This window comes from Hemicordylus capensis, chromosome 6, assembly GCF_027244095.1.
Source record: "Hemicordylus capensis ecotype Gifberg chromosome 6, rHemCap1.1.pri, whole genome shotgun sequence".
Classification (NCBI taxonomy): Eukaryota; Metazoa; Chordata; class Lepidosauria; order Squamata; family Cordylidae; genus Hemicordylus; species Hemicordylus capensis.
Window position 1 is genome coordinate 161,027,581 of NC_069662.1, and position 22,617 is coordinate 161,050,197.

The window sequence follows — 22,617 nt, forward strand, 5'->3', positions numbered from 1 at the left end:
TCAGCCATGTAACTAGCTGGGTGACTCTGGGCTGGTTACTTCACTCTCAGCCTAACCTACTTCACAGGGTTGTTGTGAAAGAGAATCTCAAGTATGTAGTACACTGCTCTGGGCTCCTTGGAGGAAGAGTGGGATATAAATGTTATAATAACAATAATAGTGTGGAGGAGTGTTTCAGGCTTGTGGTCTGTGGAAGGTGTTCTTGAATGCTGGTCTCTCCCCTTCCCTTAAGTAAAGGTAAAGTGTGCCATCAAGTCAGTTTTGACTCCTGGTGTCCATAGAGCCATGTGGTTTTCTTTGGTAGAATACAGGAGGGGCTTACCATTGCCTCCTCCCTTGCAGTATGAGATGATGGCCTTTCAGCGTCTTCCTATATTGCTGCTGACTGAAATAGAAGCACCAGGGCTTTGAACCAGCAACCTTCTGCTTGTTAGTCAAGCATTTCCCATTCCCTTAGGGAGGTTGAAAAAGTCACACTGTGCACTAAGGCATTCCTTCGAAGAGGGAGAGAGACGTTTAGTTTACCTTTTGCTATTTTAATATATGGTGGTTTTACCAAATGTAGCAATGTCAATTAACATTGGGGAACAATATGAACCCCATACCCCTGCAATCTGAAGTAGTACAATCCAGGATGTCACCCTTCAGGCTACCACCTCATTCTGTACATGTGTGTTGTTTTCTGCTCTGCTTGTCAGGCAAAGGTTGGCTTAAAGTTAAAATCTAGCAAGAGGTACCTGTTAAGGATATGTTTGTGTGCATTGGAATCTTTTCTGGTGATGCAGACCAGATTTTGTGCCCTTTCCTGCAGAGAGGAGAACAGACAGAAGGAGCTTCAGGTTGGCTTGAGCTGGCTAGCTTGGCTGCTCTTAATGTTACATTGCAACCCCAGTGTATGAGGACTCTGAAAGTTTCCCCACCAAGAAGCTGGAGGGGGGCTAAAATTGAATGGGCAAACACACAAGCTGCTGGTTTTCTTCTGTTTAATTTATCTCGTATTCCCAAATCAGCTCCTAAGAGAAGATATACAGAGGATGGCAATATCTGAACCGGCAAGAACTGCTGCTTGGGAACACCTCAGTATTGTGCATTGTTAAAACGTAGATAAATGTTTTTAGCCTGTCCTGTTTTTCAAGGGTTCATGATGAGTAACTGTAAGAAACAAGTAATAAGCATTCTTGCATTATTCTAAACAAAGTCCCACTGCATACAGTGTAAGTGTGCAGAAAACTGCAGCCTCCAGTGTATGTAGCAGTATGAGTTACTAGCTTTTAAAACGATGTCCTGATGTGGGAAGATGTATTGCTTTTCTCTTGAAATATTTTCGTAAATGTACCTGCTGTCTGTGCATTGACACACTGAAAATATAAGTAAAACAGAACTTGATGCATCTATCCTACTTGTCAGAAAGCTTGCTCTTCAGCAAATGAAGGGGACTAGACTAGGATCAGGGTTGCTTTTTCACCCCTGCATAAAAAGAATAGTTAGTTCAGGGCTCCTGTACTGAAAATGACAAACTTGCATAAGTAAGAAATACTTCCTTTTAAAATGTAATAACTTCCTGAACTATAGATAGGAAAGAAGTGGAGGGTGAAAAGCAGATGGTTAAGTGTGAAACTTTCCCCTATCTGAGCTTTCTTTTATCATGCAAAGCAACTGTGAGGGACTCTAAGTTGAGTAAGAGGAGATGTGGGGAGAATAGGAGTGGAACTACTTAAGTTTGCTTGCCAGCGCTTTGCACACTCCTCAAGCTTTGCACACGGAACTACACCTAATGTGCAGTTTTACTCTAATTGCCTTCTTATACTAACAAATTGCCACTAATAGAGCTGCTACTGTAGGTTGCAGAAAATACTGTATAAAAACCCTTGTGCTGTGGTGCAGCGGTGAAATAGTATTGTCTAGTGAGACTGATGTGTAATCTCCTTGCCATATGAAACTTACCTAGTTTTATTTAGAGCAGGCTTTCCCAGCTGGTGTGCTGTGTGGTCAGCCTGGTGTGCTGTGTGGTCAGCCAAGTGCACAGTAGAGTGAAGTCTGTTCAAATGTGAGGAGTTTTAACTCTTTGCTTGGAGTTCAGCACCCCATGATGCACCAGGCCAGCCAGGTACACCATGAGGTGCTAAGCTCCAAGTATGGGGAGTCTAAACTCCCATCACTTGGAGCATATTTCATTCAGCTGTGCATACAATTCCAGTATATAAAGGGGTGATTTGGCTGCAAGCTCATGGGTTTAAATCCCCCCTTTTTGCAGCTTTCATCCTTTACCTGCATGAAAAGGAGCCAGTTAGCTGCAAACACAGGGTGGTTTAAATCCCCATCTTTGCAGCTGAATTGCGTCTTTATGCATTGGGGAGATGGCTCCTCCTTCCCAGTGCATAAAAGTGTGTGTTCAGAAATAAAAATAATGCTATGGCAAAGCTACAGCAAAAAAAATGTGCCCCAGCTTTTTTGAGTGGTGGTGGTCTGTGCCTCAGGCACAAAAAGTTTGGGAAACACTAGTCTAGGGGATTGCCACTCACAGCAATTGGAGAGAGAGATCTGCTTACCTCTTAACATACTACTTAAGTTTAAATGTATGCAGCCCATGCCCTTTAAGAGTAAGTTTTTAGTGGAGTCCTGCTTTAACCTTTTCTATCTACTCTCCCTCAGACTGTCTCCTGTCTTATGCTACCAAGCAATGCACTTTCCTTTATACCCCTCCTTAGTTCTTTTTTTCCAAAGGAAGTGTTCGGATTGATTGAATAGGTAGGCATGTGTCCATGATCCAGATAACATGAATACTGGAATGAAAACGCTTAAGTAGAAACCATAGGTCTTCTACTATGGCTGAACTATACACCAGTACCTGTGGTGTATTACATAGGTCTGTAATAAACCACAGTTAAAGCTATATGTTAAGTATGTGATTCCTTGCTCTTTTTAATAAATTACCTGTGCTCTAAGAATTTTGTGGTATTGTCTCAATTTCTTCAGTCTCCACTTATTTGTTTAATGGTGAATTTGTTTATTATTTATTTTATTTTAACATTTATATCCCTCTCTTCCTCCAAGGAGCCCAGAGTAGTGTACTACATACTTCAGTTTCTCCTCACAACAACCCTGTGAAGTAGGTTAGGCTGAGAGAGAAGTGACTGGCCCAGAGTCACCCAGCTAGCATCATGGCTGAATGGGGATTTGAACTCGGGTCTCCCCGGTCCTAGTCCAGCACTCTAAACACTACACCACACTGGTTTAATCTATTTATCTGAGATGTTCAGTTCAATTGCTACACTAAAGCAATCTCATGTAGGTTGTTCTGTAGTGGGAGACTGTACTGGTAGCCCTTGCTATTTGCCAGTTCTGTTTTTGCCTTTAGGCTTGTATATGGAAACTCTGAATAACAAATCTTACCCCTAAGGGAATCAAAGCAGAAATAAAAGGAATAAAGTACAATGCCTTGCTCTGCAGGTCTCCAGCAAGCCCTCCCAAACATGCAAATCCTCTGAATTTTTGCCAAAAATCTCAGGGGTAGGGAATTTCTTTTGGAAAAAATAGCCACAAAATGGCTCTGTACTGCAAGATGGCAGCCAGAAATGGCATTGGAAGTCATTTTGAAGTATCAGGGTACCCCTGACCCCAATAGGGGAGGTCTGTTCCTGGGCAAGCCAAGCAGCACCTTTGCTACTTAAGGGCAAATAACACTTTGATCTTAAGTCCTCTCATCTGGGCTGATTATTGGGCTCCATCCGCCCAGGAACGAACCTCCCCTATTGGGGTCAGGGATACCCTGATACTTCAATTTCTAGCCAGCTAGCGACCATGGCTAGGAGGAATTTGCCTATTTTAAAAACTGTGACAAAAACTAGTTCTCTTAGATCCAAACGCAGATAATGAGGGCCACCTGTATTTTATTATATTATATTTGTGCACCGCCCCCAAAATTCCATGTCTGGGTAGTTTACAGCAACATAAAACAAATTAAAACAGAAAATAAAAGCTTACAGCAACTAAAAACCACAAGTCTAGTTAAACTTGTTTGAATAAATGTGTCTTTAAAGCCTTTTTAAAAATTATCAGAGATGGGAGAGGAAAGCTCTTATTTCAGCAGGGGGTGCATTCCAGAGTTTTGAGGTGGCAACAGAGAAGGCCCATCCCTGTTTAGCTGCCAGATGAGCAGGTGGCTATTGCAGATGGACCTCTCTGGATTATCTCAATGGGCAATGGAGCTCCTTGTGAAAAAGCCATTCTCTTAAATACCCTGGGTCTAAGTCATTTAGGGCTTTATAGGTTATAACCAGCACCTTATATTTTGCCCGGAAACCTATTGGTAGCCAGTGTAGTTCTTTTAATATAGGAGTAATATGGTCTCTCTGAAATGACCTAGAGATCGACCTGGGTGCTGCATTCTGTACCAACTGCAGTTTACAGACTACATACAAAGGCAGCCCCTCACAGAGAACATTGCAGTAATCAAGTCTGGAGGTTACTAGCATATGTACCATTGTTGGTTCCCGCTGAAATAAGAGTATCTGCTTCTCTTGTTTTCTGGAAGACCCTCAAGAGTCACCCGATTTTGCAGGTTTTTAATTAGAATTAATTTTAATAATTTGTTTTAATAACTGTTTTATGTGATTGTTTTTATTGTAGATTTTAATCTGTGGATTTCATGGATTTTAATTATGACTTTTTATATTGTGTTAAACTTTGTACACGACCTAGAGATGTACCTATCAGGCAGTATAAAAATATGATTAAATAAATAAATTTCCCCTTGAGGTTGTTTATCTCAAGAAACAGACATAGCTGGTGTATCAGCCAGGGTGTATCATAGCTGGTGTATCAGCCAAAGCTGATACAAGGCACCTCTGGCCACTGCCTCAATTTGAGACACCAGGGACAGGTTTGCACTTTTTACACAAAAGCACTCCCAGACTGTGTACCTGTTTCGAGGAAGTGTGAACCCATCTAGAACTGGCAGATCAAAATTGTCTCTGAGCTCCTACTTGAATAGTTTGTTGTCAGCAGCATTAATAGTTGTTAATAGATAATTAGTGCAAAAGTGGTAACTAACTGCTCATGAAAAAATGTTCTTTCATGGATAATCTTGCTTTCTGTTTGGTGGCTTGGATCCAGAAAGGTTTATGTATGCAAAATCCTGGTGTGTGTTTGGGGGTGTGTGTGCATACTCTTTCCTTCAGTAGTAACTTATTGGGTCTCAGGCTACTCCTACAGCAAGCCTGCACAACATAAGGCCCAGGATCTGGCCTGTGAGGACTTCTGTGCTGTCTCCCAGTGGACAGGGAGGAATATCCTGCAGTAACAGCAGGAATCATGAAGAGCTCTTGGCCTATACCATAGCCATATGAGATTGGAACCTAGGTCTAGCTGCTCTTTACAGCCCTCTGGCAAAACTAATTGCTGACCAAAGCTTAAGATAATGTAAGAATGCATTTAAAACACTCTCTTTATCCTTAAATGAGCATGTGACTTGAGATCTCTTTGTGACTTCTCAGTAATAACAAAATTGCACATTGCTGATGCTTATTCTCATCAGGCAATTTATTGCAGTCCTCAGACACTTATGCTGGACTAAAAGGGACTAATAGCCTCTACATATTATGCAATACCAGATTGCATTTGTAATTTTATTTGCATAGCTAAATCCCTCGGGACATCTACAGATTTTTGGAAACGGTATGATCTACACTGTCTTGTGCTTTCTTTCATTACGTAGAACCAGTGATAATCTGATTGAATTCTTCTAAGTCTACAGATCAGATAGGTGTATCTCTTCTTTGAGAGCCCAACAGAGTTGTGCTCTGAATAAGCGAGATTCCTCTATTTTCTTTTCCCTCATCCCTAAGCAAACCAATGTGTTTATGAAGACCTGTTTTGAAGGTTTTTGGCTTTGGGATGGGGAAAACTATACAGGTGCGTATAACACCCATTCTTACATATACAATACTCCTCCCAGCTCCCACCATACTTGACAGGTTATAATGCTTTGTAAAACCTGGATGAGATGGTCTCATCATTCAAAAACACTAATGCTGTTGCTCTGACTATTGTTGCATAGCTTTGGACTTGGCTGTTTCAACCTTTACTCCCTTAATCTGTTTTCATATTCAGCAAAGCACCTATCTACTGATGGGTAGTGATATGCCTTTTATACTGTTGACATTATCTGTGCATGATTGTAGTTTTCACTAGGTTGAATGTAAAGCATGGCGCAGCATTACTCATTTGTCATATAAATAGTAAGATGGCTTAACCGAAAAGGATGTGGGTGTTAGTAAATGCACCCCAACAAATGAGTTGGCAAAATTGGATGCCACACGAAAAATAGCTGAGTGTCTCTTCAGAAATGTTATATAGGTGAATGGTTCCTTGTAGCAAGTAATGTTCTCTTAAGAGGGGGTCCATGTATCTGGCCATTTTTCTTGCTGAGAGATGCTGTGTGGAGCCAAATCGTGACATCAGTGCAATATAAGGATCTAAACAAGGACTGTGTTAGAACTGTATGTTGCATTTCGACTTGAGAGTCTCACTAGACTAGTAAGCCCCTTGGCCCCTCTGGATCATGCACTTATGTTTGCAGGCTCCTTATCTGTTTGCTTATCTCTTTGTGTCCATTTCTAAGAAGATTGAATCTAGTGGTTTGGGTCAAGAGCCCAGAGGCAAGGAAGCTGAAGGAAAGGTGCAAAGTAGATAATGGTCTGAGAGGGAGGAACCTGAAAGAAAAACAGGTGAAGAATGAATACAGTGGAGATGGGTATTTGAGGCACAAAAAGGCTAATTTAAAATGGTTTCATAACATTTGTTAGAAGAATAGAAGAATGTGTGGCAGGCTGGTCAAGAAGAATTGAGTTGGCTAAGAAAGTGGGACAAAGTAGATGAGAGCCTAAAAAAACAGGAACTTGAACAAGTAAACAAGACATGCTCTTGAAGGATTAGTCAAGGAGAATGTAGGATAGGCTGCACACTATTATCAGGAAGAAAGTAGACTAGTAAGGGAGGAATGGGAGCTCTGGGCCTGGAGGCCAAAGGGGCATGGGGTCTAATGTCTTGGTTTCTTGTATTCGGATGAAATGGGAAATGGCGTTTGCTACAAACCACAAATTGCAGCTCTTTCCTTCTCATACTGTGGCTCATTCTCATGATGGCAAAACATAGTAAGCTTGTTGCACCATAATATATCATGCGCATATCTTTTGTAGGATGTTGAGGCATTCATGATTATGCTTTTTAAAATAAATGGAAATCATTGTTGACAGTGAGTGGTTAGTGAAGAAATCTACAGCTAAAGGTATCTTAATGCTTTAATTGGATCTCTGTCAACACACTTTAGGTCTCCTATGTAATTAGAGATGAGGTGGAGAAGTACAATCGAAATGGGGTAAATGCATTGCAGCTGGACCCAGCACTAAACAGACTCTTCACTGCAGGCCGAGACTCTATCATCAGGATATGGAGTGTCAACCAGCACAAGGTAAGTCAAACACAGAAGGTCATTTAGGGTTTCCTTTAAAATCTGTACTTAGGATCTTGGAAATAGTCAATATAGCCAATGAAATCCATTTTATGATTTAAATTTTTTTCATTATATTTGCAAGTACCACAAAGCTGTCGATCATATTCACGTACCCCAACTTAGCATTTGAGCAGGGAGATGGGTGGGATTTTAAGTTGTAAGCTGTTGAAAACAAATTGGGGCTTTCAGAAAATATGCAAACTAAAGCTTATCAAGTTTAGTGTGAAACTAACTGCAACTACAGTAAGTGCATATAGCATGATTGGAGTGAAATCCTGGTTTTGCAGAAATTGCTGTATAAGTTTCATTGGCCACGCTGTCTAAAGCAATTGCATTGAAAAGTAGCTTAAATGGTCAGAGATCACCTATAGAGATGTGTACGGAACCCCAGAGGTGTGGTCTGGCACTGGGGTGTGTGTGACTTTGAGGGCGGGTGGGTAGTACTCCCCCCCCCCCCCGCTCTTCTCCCTCCAGCTCTGGACTTCTGTAAAACATTTTTGGGGCAGCAGAGTTCCTCCCTGCTGCCCCTGCCCCCGTCGTTGTCTTTCAAGTTGAGAAGCAGTAAAAGCTGGCCCTATGCATGTGCCTGTCGCGGCGCGCACGCCTGTTGCCGCTGCGCACGCTGCATACATGTGGCATGTGTGCGACGGGCACATACGTGGCACCAGCTTTTACTGCTTCGCAACTTGGAAGATGACGGGCGGCAGGGAGGAACTCTGCTGCCCCAAAAAAGTTTTAGAAAAGTCCAGCACCGGAGGGGGAAGAGTGGTGGGTGGGGAGTACTACCCCACCCTTAAAGCCACACTCCCCCTCCCCCGCTGGACCGGCCGAATTCCGGACCGGTCTGTGCACACCCCTAATCCCCTATTCTTTTTCATTCCAGCAAGACCCTTATATAGCATCTATGGAACATCACACAGACTGGGTGAATGACATTGTACTCTGCTGCAATGGCAAAACTTGTAAGTACCTTTCTCAATAATATAAGACTTCTTTAGAGTTAAATGCATGTCAGTAAATATTTACTTTTCATAATGGAGGGAAGTAAAGAGTGGGGTCCCCTAGGGATCTCTACTGACCAGTGCTCTTTAACTTATTCATAAATTATCTAGAAATTTGGGATTCTTGGTGAAGTTTCAGTTTCAACTTCAGAGTGGCCAAATTTGCAGATAACACTAAAATATTTAGGGTAGAGAAATCCACAACAGGTTTTGAGGAGCTCCAAAAGGATCTCACCAAACTGGGGAAGTGGGTGACAAAATGGCAAATGCAGTTCAGTGTAAAGTGATGCATATTGGGGCAAAAAACAAAACTCCCAACTTCACATGTAGACTTTCAGTTGTTGTAGCATATCAGTTCCAGGCCGTTTTGGATATCAAACACTATCTAGACCCATTTCAAACTGCTTTTTGAATGGGCTGTGGGGTTGAAACTATCCTGGTAGACCTATGGATGATCACCAATTGGCTATCGATGGAGCAAGTGTGACTCTGCCGATCCTTTCAGATCTCTCAGCAGCTTTAATACCATCAACCATGGTATCCTTCTGGGTCGCTTGAGGGAGGTGGGATTAGGTGGCACTGTTTTACTCTGGCAGATGCTAGATGGTGTCACTTGGAGGCTGTTGCTCTGCAAAGTGAGAGCTAAAGTGTGTAGTTCCACAAGGCTCCATATTGTCTCCAGTGCTTTTTAACATGTACATGAGACCCCTGGGAGAGATCATCAGGAGATTTGGTGCAGGGTGTTACCAATATGCTGATGACTCTCGGATCTATTTCTTCATACCAGCTTCATCAGGAAATGGTATATCTTCCCTAAATGCCTGCTTGGAGGCAGGAATGGGCTGGATGAGGGATAACAAGCTGAAGTTGAATCCAAATAAGACGAAGGTACTGACTGTTGAGGATCAGGACCCGAGAGATAGTTTAGATCTGCCTATTCTGGATGGCGTCACACTCCCCCTGAAATATCAGGTACATAGCTTGGGGATACTCCTGGATCCCAAACTCTCTCTAGTTTCTCAGGTAGAGGCAGTGACCCAGAGCGTTTTTTATCAGCTGCAGCTGATAAGTCAGCTATGTCCATTTCTGGAGGTAAATGACCTTAAAACAGTAGTACATTTGCTGGTAACTTCTAGGCTTGTCTACTCTAGTGCACTCTATGTGGGGCTGCCTTTGAACGTAGTCCAGAAACTACAGTGGTACAGAATATGACAATCAGACTGGTCTCTGGGACAACCCGTAGGGACCATATAACACCGATTTTGAAAGAATTGGATTGGCGGATGATATGCTTCTGAGTGAAATACAAAGTGCTGGTTATTTCCTGTAAAGCCCTCAACAGTACTTAAGAGAACATCTTTGTCATGAACCGTGTTGCCTATTAAGATCATCTAGAGAGGTCCGGTTACGGTTTCCGCTGGCTTATTTGGCGACTCATGACTAGGCCTTCTCTGTGGCTGCTCCGGGGCTTTGGAATGTGCTCCTTGTTGAAATAAAGAGCAGCTCCTTCTCTGTTTGCTTTTAGGAAAACCCTCAAGATGCACCTGTCTTCTCAGGCTTTTAACTGAAATTGTTGAACGGTTTAATGTGTTATCTTGAGAGAAAGTTTTTCTTTATTTTGTGATTTTTAACTGTTTTTGTATTTGTGTGTTCTAACTTCGTACACTGCCTAGAGATGCATATGTCAGGTGGTGTAGAAATATGATGAATAAATATACATTGATGGAGTCTGAGCTGTTGGTGACTAACCAGGAGAGAGATCTTGTTGTTGTGATGGACACCTCATTGAAAGTGTCAACTCTCAGCTGCTGCAGTACACAGCAGCTGTGAAAAGGGCAAATTCCATGCTAGGAATCATTAGGAAGGGTTCTGAAAATAAAACTGGTACTATTATAATGCCCTTATAAAAATCTGTGGTGGGGCCACATTTGGAGTACTGTGTACAGTTCTTGTCACATATCTTAAGGATATTGTAGAACTGGAAAAGGTGCAGAATATAAGTATTCGTAGTAGTAGTATAAAAGAGGGCAACCAAGATGATCAGGGGCCTGGAGCACCTTCTTTATGAGGCAAGGCTACAGCATCTGGAGCCTTTTAGTTTGGAAAAGAGGCGACTATGGGGAGACATGCTAGAGGTGTATAAAATTATGTATGGTGTAGAGAGAATAGACAGACATTTTTCTCCCCCTCTCACAACACTAGAACCAGGGGTCATCCCATGAAAATGATGGCCAGGAAATTTAGGACCGACAAAAGGAAGCACTTTTCCACACAGCACATAATTAACCTATGGAATTCTCTTCCACATGATATGATGGCCACTAGCTTGGATGGCTTTAAAAGGGGCTTGGGCAAATGGAGCACAGGTCTCTCAATGGCTCCTAGTCTGGTGGCTATAGGCCACCTCCAACCTCAGATGCAAGATGCCTTAAATAACATTTGCAGAGAGCAACAGCAAGAGAGGGCATGGCCTCAGTTCTTGCCTGTGGACTTTGCAGAGGCATCTGGTGGGCCACTGTGTGAAACAGAATGTTGGACTAGATAGGCTTTGGGCCTGGTCCAGCAGGGCTGTTCTTGTGTTCTTAAATTATAGTACTCAGGATTTCTATAGTGCTTTTCCCAAGGTCTCAAAGCACTTTCTTTTATGGAGTGGTTGTAAGGATTACCAAGACAAAGTAGGCTAGCATTAATCATCTTAAGATTTATAGACCATGTCCCCACAAAAATACTGGAAGTGGCTTGCAAAAGACTGTTAAAAATGCAGCTCCACCATAAAACAGCAGTAATAGTCAATTAGCAACATTGGGCAACAAACATTAAATGTTAATTAAAATTAAGAGAAGAATGCCGGACAAAAGAAATGCGTATACCCAGCATTGGAAGCTGTAATATGAAGTGATCTGATGGGTCTCTCCAGAGGGAGATCCAGAATAATGGTTCCAGCGGCTCTGGCACTTCTGTATGCTTTTTAGAGCAGTGACTCAGTATTGAGTTAGCTTGCAGTTAAGCACAGAATGCATAACACTTCTAATTACTGAAGGCTAAAGATTGACCTTGTTAGATACCACAAAGATGTAACTATTGTAACTATTTTTCTTTGTAGTGATATCTGCTTCTTCTGATACTACAGTAAAAGTATGGAATGCACATAAGGGATTTTGTATGTCAACACTAAGGACACACAAGGTAACAGTTATCGTTGTCAGCTATTGGTGGGTGGCGGCCCATGATGGGTCCGATAGTGGGGGATAAAAATGTGTTATAAATGGGAAGTATAAAAATGCTGAAATAAAAATGAATATCTGCAGCTGTAAAATCCAATAGTGCCAAAGTCTTACAACATTTTTTTTTTGTAAATTCTCTTCAGACCAATGTTTCTCAAAGCATTTTACATACAATTAAAGAAAAACCTAAATGATCTGGTTTCTGGCTGTGGCTTGTTAATGATACTGCTCCTGGGAAATTAGCAAACCCCGCTGACTAACTTCTGGGCTTGTGTAGGGAACCAGTGAGTTTAGATGGAGCAGCTCACTTCAGAATAAATTTGTGCAAAAGCTTCAGTCTTGGAAATGACTGACAGAGTTGAAGTTCAAAAATAGGATCAGGTTTATTTTAGGGTTTTTAGGGTACAGGAAAGACATATTGATTGATAAGCAGCACAATATTGGCTAATAAAACTAACAAGGGTAGCAGTAAGCATAGTACTAAGTTGAAACTCACCAAGAGGCATTTTAGCTTGAATTCGCTCAAGGCTGACTGGAAAAATTGCCTTTGAGAACAGCTTTAGAGTTAGAGTGGGAAATAGGGGAGCAAGAGACTTAGGAACAGAGATTACCCCTGCTAACTAAGCAAAGAGGCAACTTTCAAAGTGGTGATTCTCTTATATTTAGCAGGGGGAGAGCAACTGGCCCTATCCAACCCCTGCACAGCATCCCTCCAGTGGCAGTTGCTGATACCTGCCTTATGTTTCTTTTTAGATTGTGAGCCCTTTGGGGACAGGGGACCATCTTTATGTATGTATTTTTCTGTGTAAACTGCTTTGAGAACTTTGGTTGATGAGCATTATATGCATATAGTAGTAGTAGATTAGTATACCTTGCGTCCTTTCTCGGTGGTGTGTTTGGACACTAGTTGCTCGACCAATGTTGAGGGACCTCTTTCCTCACAGACAGGCGGGAAGGCAGAATGCAGGAGCGGGTACCTGAGTGCCACTTGAGGGTCAGGGAGCCAGGAAAAGTTAAAGGAGATCTAATCTCAGGGGACAAGTCTCTCTCAATGCAGCCAAGTGTGTTGCACATATCTGGCCTGGGAGCAGAGCTGGTCTGGAGGTGAAAGCGGGACGGGTACAAGAGCCAAGTCACAGCAAGATGGTATAGGTATAGCTGATTCCAAGACACATAAACACACAATGGGTGAATCCAGAGAAGAGAGACACTGCTTGGTGGTCTTGGGGACAGAAATAGGCCACATCTTGCCCCGGGGGCAAATGCTGACCACATCTTTCTACTGAAAAGGTTGACATACGTGATAGACAAAATACATTTTGTCCTGTTCAAACTTTTATGGGTGTGCTCTACCAGCACAGTGAGGTGAATAGGCTGAGAAACCTGTGCAGGATGGGGTGAAATGGACTCATTAGGAAGAACCTTTATAGGTGTTGGAATGTGTTAATTAGCAAGCTAATCCGGGGAGGGGAGTACTTGGCTATCCCTCTTAGAAGAATAGCACTTAATTAACTCGTGTCTACTTCAGCTTCCTCACCTGCACGGAGATCAGAGAGGAAAGCAGAGAAATAGTCCTCCAGTTAGACATGACCTGGAGTTACCTTTCCCCATGCCTTCTGCCAAGTGACATACCCTCGTGAGTTAGCTTTATGCAAGCAAATGGTGAGCCCAAAAGTTCAGAGAGACAAGATGGAAACTACAAGCCTGTAGTTCCAAATCGGGTGCTGCTGGGAGCCCCCAAAGATGCTTCCCATCTTAGTAACAGGATGCTCTTTCTTAACACTGCAGTAAGCCCAATGTAAACATCCCCCAGGAAAATGGTCCTCAGAACTCTGCAACAGATGACAGCTACTAGGGGTGGGGCCTCTACTCCTTCGGGCCACAGATGTAAAAGGTGCCCCGGCTGCCATCTCTTCTCAGAAGTAATTGCTGAAGGGGACTAGATGGCAATGGTCCTCATTCCTGCCCAGGTATTTTTGGCTGCTGTTGTGGCAGGCCTGGTGTAAAATACCCCTGGGAAAATAGACTACCACATTCTATCGCTGGTAGACAATTGCTTCTTCCCTATTGTCATACTGACTTATGTATTTGATTTCAGGATTATGTGAAAGCTTTGGCATATGCAAAGGATAAAGAATTGGTAGCATCTGCTGGGCTGGACAGACAGATATTCCTCTGGGATGTAAATACGCTAACAGCACTGACTGCCTCAAATAATACAGTTACAAGTAAGTGTCCCAAAGAAGTACAGTGCAGGCTGTCTTTTTGTGAAGGGAATCTTTTGCAGCCACTCACTGGTCAACAAACACAGTTTTGAAACTGACAGCCTCAAGGAAAGGTGTTTATAAAAGGCCAACGACTAACAAAATACCTGCCCTCGTGGGAACACTGAAGACTCATACATTGCAGGAACTTGGACAGGGGTGTAGTGTAGATCTGGATTGTGATCCATTGTATCCATAAGAACTGGGTTTCTGCGCCTGCGCAGGGACCTCCCGGGCTGACTAGCTAGCTCCTCTTTGCGCCCCGCCCGTCTGCACGTGCCTTGCAGCTTCCGTTAGAATCGACGGTTGGGGCGCCTCTCCTTCAGTTTTCTCTTGACCGCCAAAGCGCTTACACCTCTTGGCTGTTGCTCCTCAATTATTATCAAAACTTTTGACTTCGGACTGTTTGACTATTCTCTACTGAGCGGATTAATTGGTTTGACTTCAGAACGAACAACGGACTTGATTTGGGACTCTGATTCTAACTTCGAAGTTTGTACAGGACGGTTTTGACTCGGAACGGTGAACGGACTTGATTACGGACTCTGCTTTGTTTGTTCCTAAGATTGTTTACTGAATTTGACTCGGAACGGCATTTGGACAATGGAAGCTAAGAAGACATTCAAACGATGTGAAAAGTGTCGAGCAAAGTTGCCTTCGACTGATTATCACGACGCCTGTTTGATGTGCCTAGGAGAGAATCATAACACGGCGGCATGTAAGATATGCTGCTCGTTTTCAAAACAAACTAGGCAAAATAGAGCTCTCAGGCTTCGAGCTGCGTTATACGAGGAGGCACTTCGGCCGCCAACTCCTCGTCCGTCGGCGTCGATGAGTTCCGGTTCAACATCGGGAGCTTCGATGTCGAAGGAGTCCGGTGCGTCAAGCTCCCCGGGATTGGGTTCCAGTGGGTCTGCTGATAAGCAGTCTAAAACCACTGTTGACACTCTGTTTAAGAAACCAAAGGAGGTTTCCAAAAAACGGAAGCATAAGGATAGAGATCGTCATGCTTCTGAGAGGGAAGGTCGCCATCGTGAGGAGTCTCGACATCTAACTCCCTCACCGACGGCAGCACAGATTTACGACGTGGACTCGGCTGAGTCCCCTACAGCCTCGACGTCGACACCTCCGGTATCGACGGTCAGGATGGTCTCGGCTTCGACATCGACGTTAGTCTCGACGTCGACACCAGCGCCGACATCGAGATTGGACCAAGGCAGTCTGGGACAGGCGTCGACATTGGAATCGACATCGACGTCGATATCGGCGTCGAGACATTTGCAAGTCTCGGCATCGGAGCCTCCCATAACTGCCCAGGCGGTGTATGCCATTCCTCCGTCGGCATCCACGGTGCCGGAGCAGATATTGAATGTGAACACTGCTCCTTCATCGGTGTTGACGGCTTCGACATTGAGGAGGATTCCTCATCTTTTGTCACCGGCATTGACGCCGGCACAGTCCCCCTCGACGCCAAGGACTCCGAGTCTGGCTACACACGGGGACGGACTTAGAGAACTGCTGGAGTCGAGTTCGAGTACACCCTCGGGTGCGACGTTTCGCGGCTTCCTGTCGACAGGCTTAGACGAGGGTCCTGGAGGTGGAGAGCTGGCTGATCTGCCTCATGTTGCCTCACTGACACCAGCAGTGGTCCAGGATCCAAGAACCGATGTCGGGTGCTCTACAATGCTGCAGCCAACTCATTCCTGCGGTTTCCGCCATGGGGTGCCGGATGATTATGCAGAGTTCTTGCGTTGGAAAGCGGCACAGGTAGAAATGCAACCAGTGCAAGGGCTGCGGAATTTTGTGCAGGCTGGACAACTTGCTCAGCCGCTGCTGCAGTCAGAGCATGCGGACCATCAGGGGCCGTCTGTGAACTTGCCTATACAAACACCATTGGTGCAAGTTCAAACCTACATTCCAGAGAATTCACAATTACCTGTGGTCCAGACGAGGATGCCAGAAAAACCTGCTGGGAAAAGAAAGAGGAAAGCAACACCTCCTCCTTCTGAACCATCATCTTCACCCTCTGATGACAGTGAGGACGATGAGTCGGGACCAGCCTCTGACAGAGATGATATCAGTCGTAGGTCTGACCCCCCTTCGGATGTGCCACCAAAACTATCCACCTCGCCAACTGAGGAATTGAAAGCTTACCATATCCTCATAAGGGACATCGCTGAAGCCCTGGGCATGGACGTAAGCTCTCCGGATGCGGACGTTGCTGACCCGGTCTATAATATGATGAAGCGGTCTAAGACTTCGCATCCTGTTGCCCTCACCATGATTCCTGGGATAGACAAGGCTGCGAAGGTGGCATGGGACTCAGTGGGGGTCGGGGCTCCGACTTCCAAGCGCATTGAAAATTTGTATAGGGTGACTGAAGGAGAGAACTCTTACCTGTTACGTCATCCTATACCGAACTCCTTGGTTGTCAGTTGCGCTTCATCCACCAAGAGTGGACACCGTCATTCCACGCCTGCTGACAAAGAGGGGAGGAAAATGGACGTTATGGGTCGAAAGATCTATAGCACCTCCAGTTTAGCAATTCGTATTGCTAATTATGCGGCGTGTATGGCACGCTATAACCATTTACTTTGGGATGCGCTCTTACAGGATTCATCCTCTTTGTCTCCGGAGGACTTCCAATGGAGATTTAATGATGTGTACGAAAGAACAACGGCAATAACGCGCCAACAACTGAGCGCATTTAAACACTTGTCGGAGACGGAATCGAGAGCAATGGTGACGGCAGTGAGCTTGCGCAGGCATGCGTGGCTTCGCTCAGCAACCCTGCAGGCAGACATGAAGGAGAAAGTCGAGTCCTTGCCATTTGACGGCAAAGGTTTATTCCATGAGGACACGGACACGTCAATGGAGACGTTAAAAAAATCTAAATTCACTGCCCGCACCTTTATGGTGCCTTCGAGCGGTTCCAGCTCAACCGCAAGGAGCCGCACTTATTATCAGAGAAAGAGTGATCGGTATCGGGACCGCAAAGAATACCGAAGACAATTCAGACCTTACCAACGCGGTAAGGGCTTTAACCAAAAACAAAAAGGAAAAACAGCTCGTCAAGGCGACAAGGACGCTTCCAGCAAGAGCTTTTGACGGGACTGTTCGTCCACTGCATCAGTTTTGCAGCAGCCAATTAAGTCCAACGCTACAATCCAGGACCCACTACATCGGCCCTGTAGTTGCCAGGATCAACATCAAACTGGCAAGCCGTGCGCCAGCATGGCACAACATAACATCCGACCGGTGGGTACTGAGAATAGTGCAGACTGGATATGCGTTGGAGTTCGAGACAAGGCCTCCCTTCTCTGGACTGGTCTATACGCCGGCCACGGAGGTGTTGCGGGAGGAGGTCAAGGTGCTGCTGGAGAAACAGGCGATCACGCGGGTGCAATGGGCGAACAGACTGACCGGCTACTATTCCCGGTATTTTCAGATACCAAAGAGAGACGGTGGAATAAGAGCCATAATGGACCTGAGGGGGCTCAACCTCTTCATTCTGACCAGGAAATTCAGGATGGTGACGCTGCAGGGAATTCTGCCTCTGCTGGTGAACGAACAGTGGGCAGTTACTCTGGATCTCAAGGACGCTTATTTTCATATCGGGATACAGGAGAGTCACCGCAAGTTCCTCCGGTTTACAGTAGGGGCACAGATCTATCAATATGTGGTGCTTCCATTTGGACTTTCTACTGCGCCCAGAGTGTTCACAAAGGTGATGGCGGTGGTTGTAGCCCACCTGCGAACTCAGGGCTTGAGGCTGTATCCGTATTTAGACGATTGGCTCGTGGTGAGCCACGACAGGAGTTTACTGACCCGCCAAGTGCAGATGCTGCTAGCCTTGTTGGAGTGCCTCGGCATCAATGTGAATTGGAAGAAGTCGAGACTCGAACCCATGACTCGAGTGAACTTCATCGGAGCAGTGCTGGACTTGAAATTGGCCAGGGCGTTCTTACCTGCGGAAAGAATTACCCAAATGCACGAACTCATACGTCACTTTCGGAGGACTCCACGGCAGCCAGCGGTTCGAATCCAGCGGATGTTGGGTTTGATGGCATCATGCACCGCAACGGTGTCACACACGCGCCTCCGCATGCGCACATTGCAGCATTGGTTTCTCCACAACTTCCGACCCAATGTGGATGGCCAGAATATGCACTTGACACTACCACAACATGTCCTCGCCAGCCTGGGGTGGTGGCTAGACATGGACAATTTGGGCAAAGGAGTCGAGTTTGTGTCCAAGGAGCCCACCTCCCGGATAACGACAGATGCCTCGATGGCGGGCTGGGGTGCGCATTGCGCCAGCGTATGCGTGCAGGGGACATGGACCCAGTTGCAGAGACTTCAGCATATAAATTACTTGGAGCTATTGGCTGTGTTTCAGGGCCTAAGGGCATTCGAACCTATGATAAGGGGACGGTCAGTACAGCTGGAGTTGGACAACACGACGGCGATTGCCTACCTCAACCATCAAGGGGGGACAGTGTCACTGTCTCTTTGCCTACTTGCGAGAAAAATATGGGACTGGTGCATTCAACATTCAATTCACCCAGTGGCAATACATATAAAGGGTGTAGACAACTGCTTGGCCGACAGGCTCAGCAGGGACATCAGTTTCAACCAAAGACACGAGTGGGAAATCAACCCGATGTATCTCGACAGGGTGTTCGAGATCTGGGGGGTCCCATCGATAGACTTATTTGCCACGGTTGCCAACAAAAAGTGTGCCAATTATTGTTCGCGTGCGGGCATAGGCCAGGGATCCCTGGGGGATGCTTTTCAACGGGCCTGGAAGACGGGGCTGTTATATCTTTTTCCCCCGCTGCCGTTAATGGGCCGTGTGGTTGCGCAGATATTGCGGGACCAAACGAAATGCATACTTCTGGCCCCATGGTGGCCACGCCAGCCGTGGTTTGCCACACTTCTGGGAATGTCTCATTCAGTGTTCCACAAGTTCCCCAGGGCTCCAAACCTGTTGCAAAGAGAACACGGAAAGGTGTTACACCCCGAGGTGCACTCTCTCAAGCTGACCGCTTGGAGAATCAACTATTAAACAACATCTTACTAAACAGTAGGCGTGCGTCGACAAGACGCAGTTATGCCTGCAAGTGGAACCGCTTCAAGAGTTATATGAGGGGGAAGAGTGTCACGCCATTGCGTGCGACCCCTCGGGATGTGCTACGTTACCTGACATCGCTCAAACTGAGTGGATTGGCGAATGTCTCCATTAAGCTGCATTTGGCAGCAATCTCGTCAAAGCACAGGGGATGGGATGGGTCCACGGTTTTCTCCCACCCGGAATGTAAGCGTTTCCTGAAAGGTGTAAATAACCTTTACCCTCCTGTGCGCAGCCCAATGGAGCAGTGGAGTCTGTCTTTAGTACTCTCCGCCCTAACGGAGGCACCCTTTGAGCCACTGGCGACTATTCCGCTAAAGTTTCTGACTTTGAAGGTGGCATTCTTGGTAGCCATTACATCGGCTAAGAGAGTGAGCGAGATGACGGCCCTGCGGATGGATAGACCCTACACTCAATTCTATCCACACAAGGTTGTGATGCGTCTCGATCCGAGATTCCTGCCAAAGGTGGTAACAGATTTCCACTTAAATCAAGACATAGTGCTGCCAACTTTTTTCAGTAGTCCAGAGACAGACTTAGAGAAGGCCCTCCACACGTTGGACGTGCGTAGATCACTCCTATACTATTTGGAGAGAACTCATGGCTTTAGGAAGAGTAAAAAGCTTTTTCTCTCCTTCCGGGGGCGTAGCAAGGGCCGTCCAATCTCTCGCCAGAGACTTGCTCACTGGCTAGTGGAACTGATTTTCCTCGCCTATAAAAGCCAGAAGATAACACCGCCAAAGACGGTTCGGGCTCACTCTACTAGGGCCTACGCAACGTCTGCGGCACATCTGTCAGGCATTAAAATGGCAGATGTCTGCCTGGCGGCGACATGGTCATTGCATCTACCATTCGTGAAGCATTATGCTTTGGATCTGCGGATGGCTAGGGAGGCGAATTTTGGAAGATCAGTGTTGAAACGTGTGTTGGCATAGCTGGGGGTCATCTGCACCCGCCTCCTTATGGGGTAGCTTGCTAAACACCCAGTTCTTATGGATACAATGGATCACAATCCAGATAAACAGGTTGCTTACCTGTAACTTATGATCTGGATGTGATCCGTTGTATTCATAAGTCCCTCCCAGCCGGCCCCGCTGCAGAATGCCTGGACTAGTGGATGCTGGTGTGCGGATCGTCATTTATATGGCGGTCTGCGAGAAATCTGAAGGAGAGGCGCCCCAACCGTCGATTCTAACGGAAGCTGCAGGGCACGTGCAGACGGGCGGGGCGCAAAGAGGAGCTAGCTAGTCAGCCCGGGAGGTCCCTGCGCAGGCGCAGAAACCCAGTTCTTATGAATACAACGGATCACATCCAGATCATAAGTTACAGGTAAGCAACCTGTTTTGTCTGCCCACAGAAACTCGGTCTCTGTGGAGATCCCCTCAAGCTACACAATGTGGGCAAGTTTTGTGGGCAAGTTTTATTCTAGTCCAACAGTGTCAAGTACAATGCTAAAAACTTTACAACTGCAGTGCTACCTCCCTCTTTTTAAAACTTTAGTAAATAATAACTGGACTAGTTTTCCATTTTAAAATCCTTATCTGCCTTTCAATATGCACTTGAAATACTTAGTTTATGTGGTGGTGGTGGTGGTGAAAACTTGCTGCAGAGAGTATTATGCTGGTCTAGTTTCGTGTGTGTGTGTGTGTGTGTACACACATAAAAGTATAGCATGGATATAGACCCCAAACAATCATGGGCTAAGAAGTCTCTTTTGCTAATAGTGTTCATTCCTAGGCGTGCTTTCTCTTGTATGCACACACACCCAGACAGTAGTGTAAGAGCATTAGTGCAAGCTGCTCTCAGCGCTGCTGTAGCCCCTGTGCCTACAAAAGTGTTGTTATTGGGATGCCTTGGCAACAGTGTAGGCTGCATTACGGGTGATCTCCAGAGCTGTGCGGGAGAGGAGCTCAGAAACTGAGTGGAGAATATTTTCCATTAGCAGAGCTCTGCCCAGTTTCTGGGTTCTCTTTCTCCTGCAGCTACTTATGACAACTCTTGGCAGTGCACTAACTCTTTTTACACTGGTGTTGCTGTGATTGGAACTATAATGTGCTGACCTCTCTTATGCTGTTATACAGTAGGCTATTGCTATATATTTGATCCTCTTTTTACAAAGTACTTGTTTATTTCTAGTAGATTGTAATAAGTCTTACAAAATGCTTTTTTGTTTTCAATAGCTTCTTCCCTTAGTGGGAACAAAGATTCTATCTACAGCCTTGCCATGAATCAGATGGGAACAGTAATTGTATCAGGGTCCACCGAAAAGGTACAAAAGACTCCCCGCTCCCCTTCCAGTTTTGCTGAAATGATTGCCAGCTGAGTTCATAGACAACATCATTTGGAACTTGTAGTGTAAAGCTTCAGTGTTCTTTGAACAATTCCTATCTCTCACATCCTTCAAATGAATTTGATTAAACATTTCCACTCCCGAAAAAGCTTGCGATTGGTTGGATCATACCAAAGACCTGATGAATCCAAGGAGGTTCTCACTGGAACCATAGAGGTCTAAGAATGCAGCCATATCCCACTGACTTCCAGAAACAGAATATTTCATATACTAACGCTGCTGTGCTTGCTCTCAGTTCTCTTCTTCCCTTACACACATTGGTCAAGGGTTTTGACCAGTGTGTGCTGCTTATGGGTCAGTTTTTTCTTCACATACATGCCTGCCTTTCCCTCATCAACCACAGAAATGCTCCATTTCTGGAAGAGGGGAGATCTGCCTGGGAATAGAGTAAAATGGTGGAGGAGGGGAATATGAAGGTGCACAGAACAACAACTAGTTCAGTGAGTTCTCCTGTTGCTACCTACCAGTTCATCAGTGTAGGAGGATATTGGGATAACTGGGTGCTCCCATTCTGCTCTTCCAGTCCCTGAAAGGCCTTCCTTACATTGGAGGTAGGGGTTGGAGAGCATCTCTTTTGTGGGCTCGGACACAAAGAATTTTGCAAAGATATATCCAGCACTTGTACTACACAGATAAACAGTGTGTAGTCCCTGTTCAGGACGCTTAAATGAGGTTGGTACAAATATGAAGGTTTTCTAAAATTAAAGAGTTTGAAATCAGATCATCTTTGTTTCATTTTTGACTTCAGGATTTTCCTCCCCCACTTAACAGGTTTTAAGGGTGTGGGATCCAAGAACTTGCGCTAAGCTTATGAAACTCAAGGGGCACACAGACAACGTTAAGGCTTTGTTGTTGAACAGAGACGGCACACAGGTATGATCTGGCACAGTGTTTCTATGAAGGCTTCAAGTACAAACAGCTACTGTCATACAATAAAATCTCCTCTTTCCAATACTCACTCCACAACATAGGCTGTCTTTTCTAAAGAAAAAACTTTAAAAAGAAACACATTCTAGAACTGTAAGTTTAAAGGTTCTGGCTTTCTTTGAAAAATTATAGCTGCAGTAATAATTACTTTGTTTTAGGGAGCTAATAGGCACAATACATTAGTGATTTAATTGTCGGACATGACTA

General features: G+C 45.0%; 1 protein-coding gene across 2 annotated transcripts in view; it reads left to right on the top strand.

Moving 5' to 3' along the window:
• Positions 1 to 22,617, top strand: part of WDR48 (WD repeat domain 48) — a 38,520-nt gene that overhangs the window by 904 nt on the left and 14,999 nt on the right. Inside the window, exons 2-7 of one of the 2 annotated variants that reach the window (XM_053266323.1) lie at positions 7,331 to 7,471; positions 8,397 to 8,475; positions 11,618 to 11,700; positions 13,837 to 13,966; positions 21,314 to 21,402; positions 22,255 to 22,356. In XM_053266323.1, coding sequence (XP_053122298.1) covers positions 7,331 to 7,471; positions 8,397 to 8,475; positions 11,618 to 11,700; positions 13,837 to 13,966; positions 21,314 to 21,402; positions 22,255 to 22,356 — 624 coding nt within the window. The remainder of the gene's footprint in view (positions 1 to 7,330; positions 7,472 to 8,396; positions 8,476 to 11,617; positions 11,701 to 13,836; positions 13,967 to 21,313; positions 21,403 to 22,254; positions 22,357 to 22,617) is intronic. The other variant, XM_053266324.1, reaches the window with a different exon arrangement.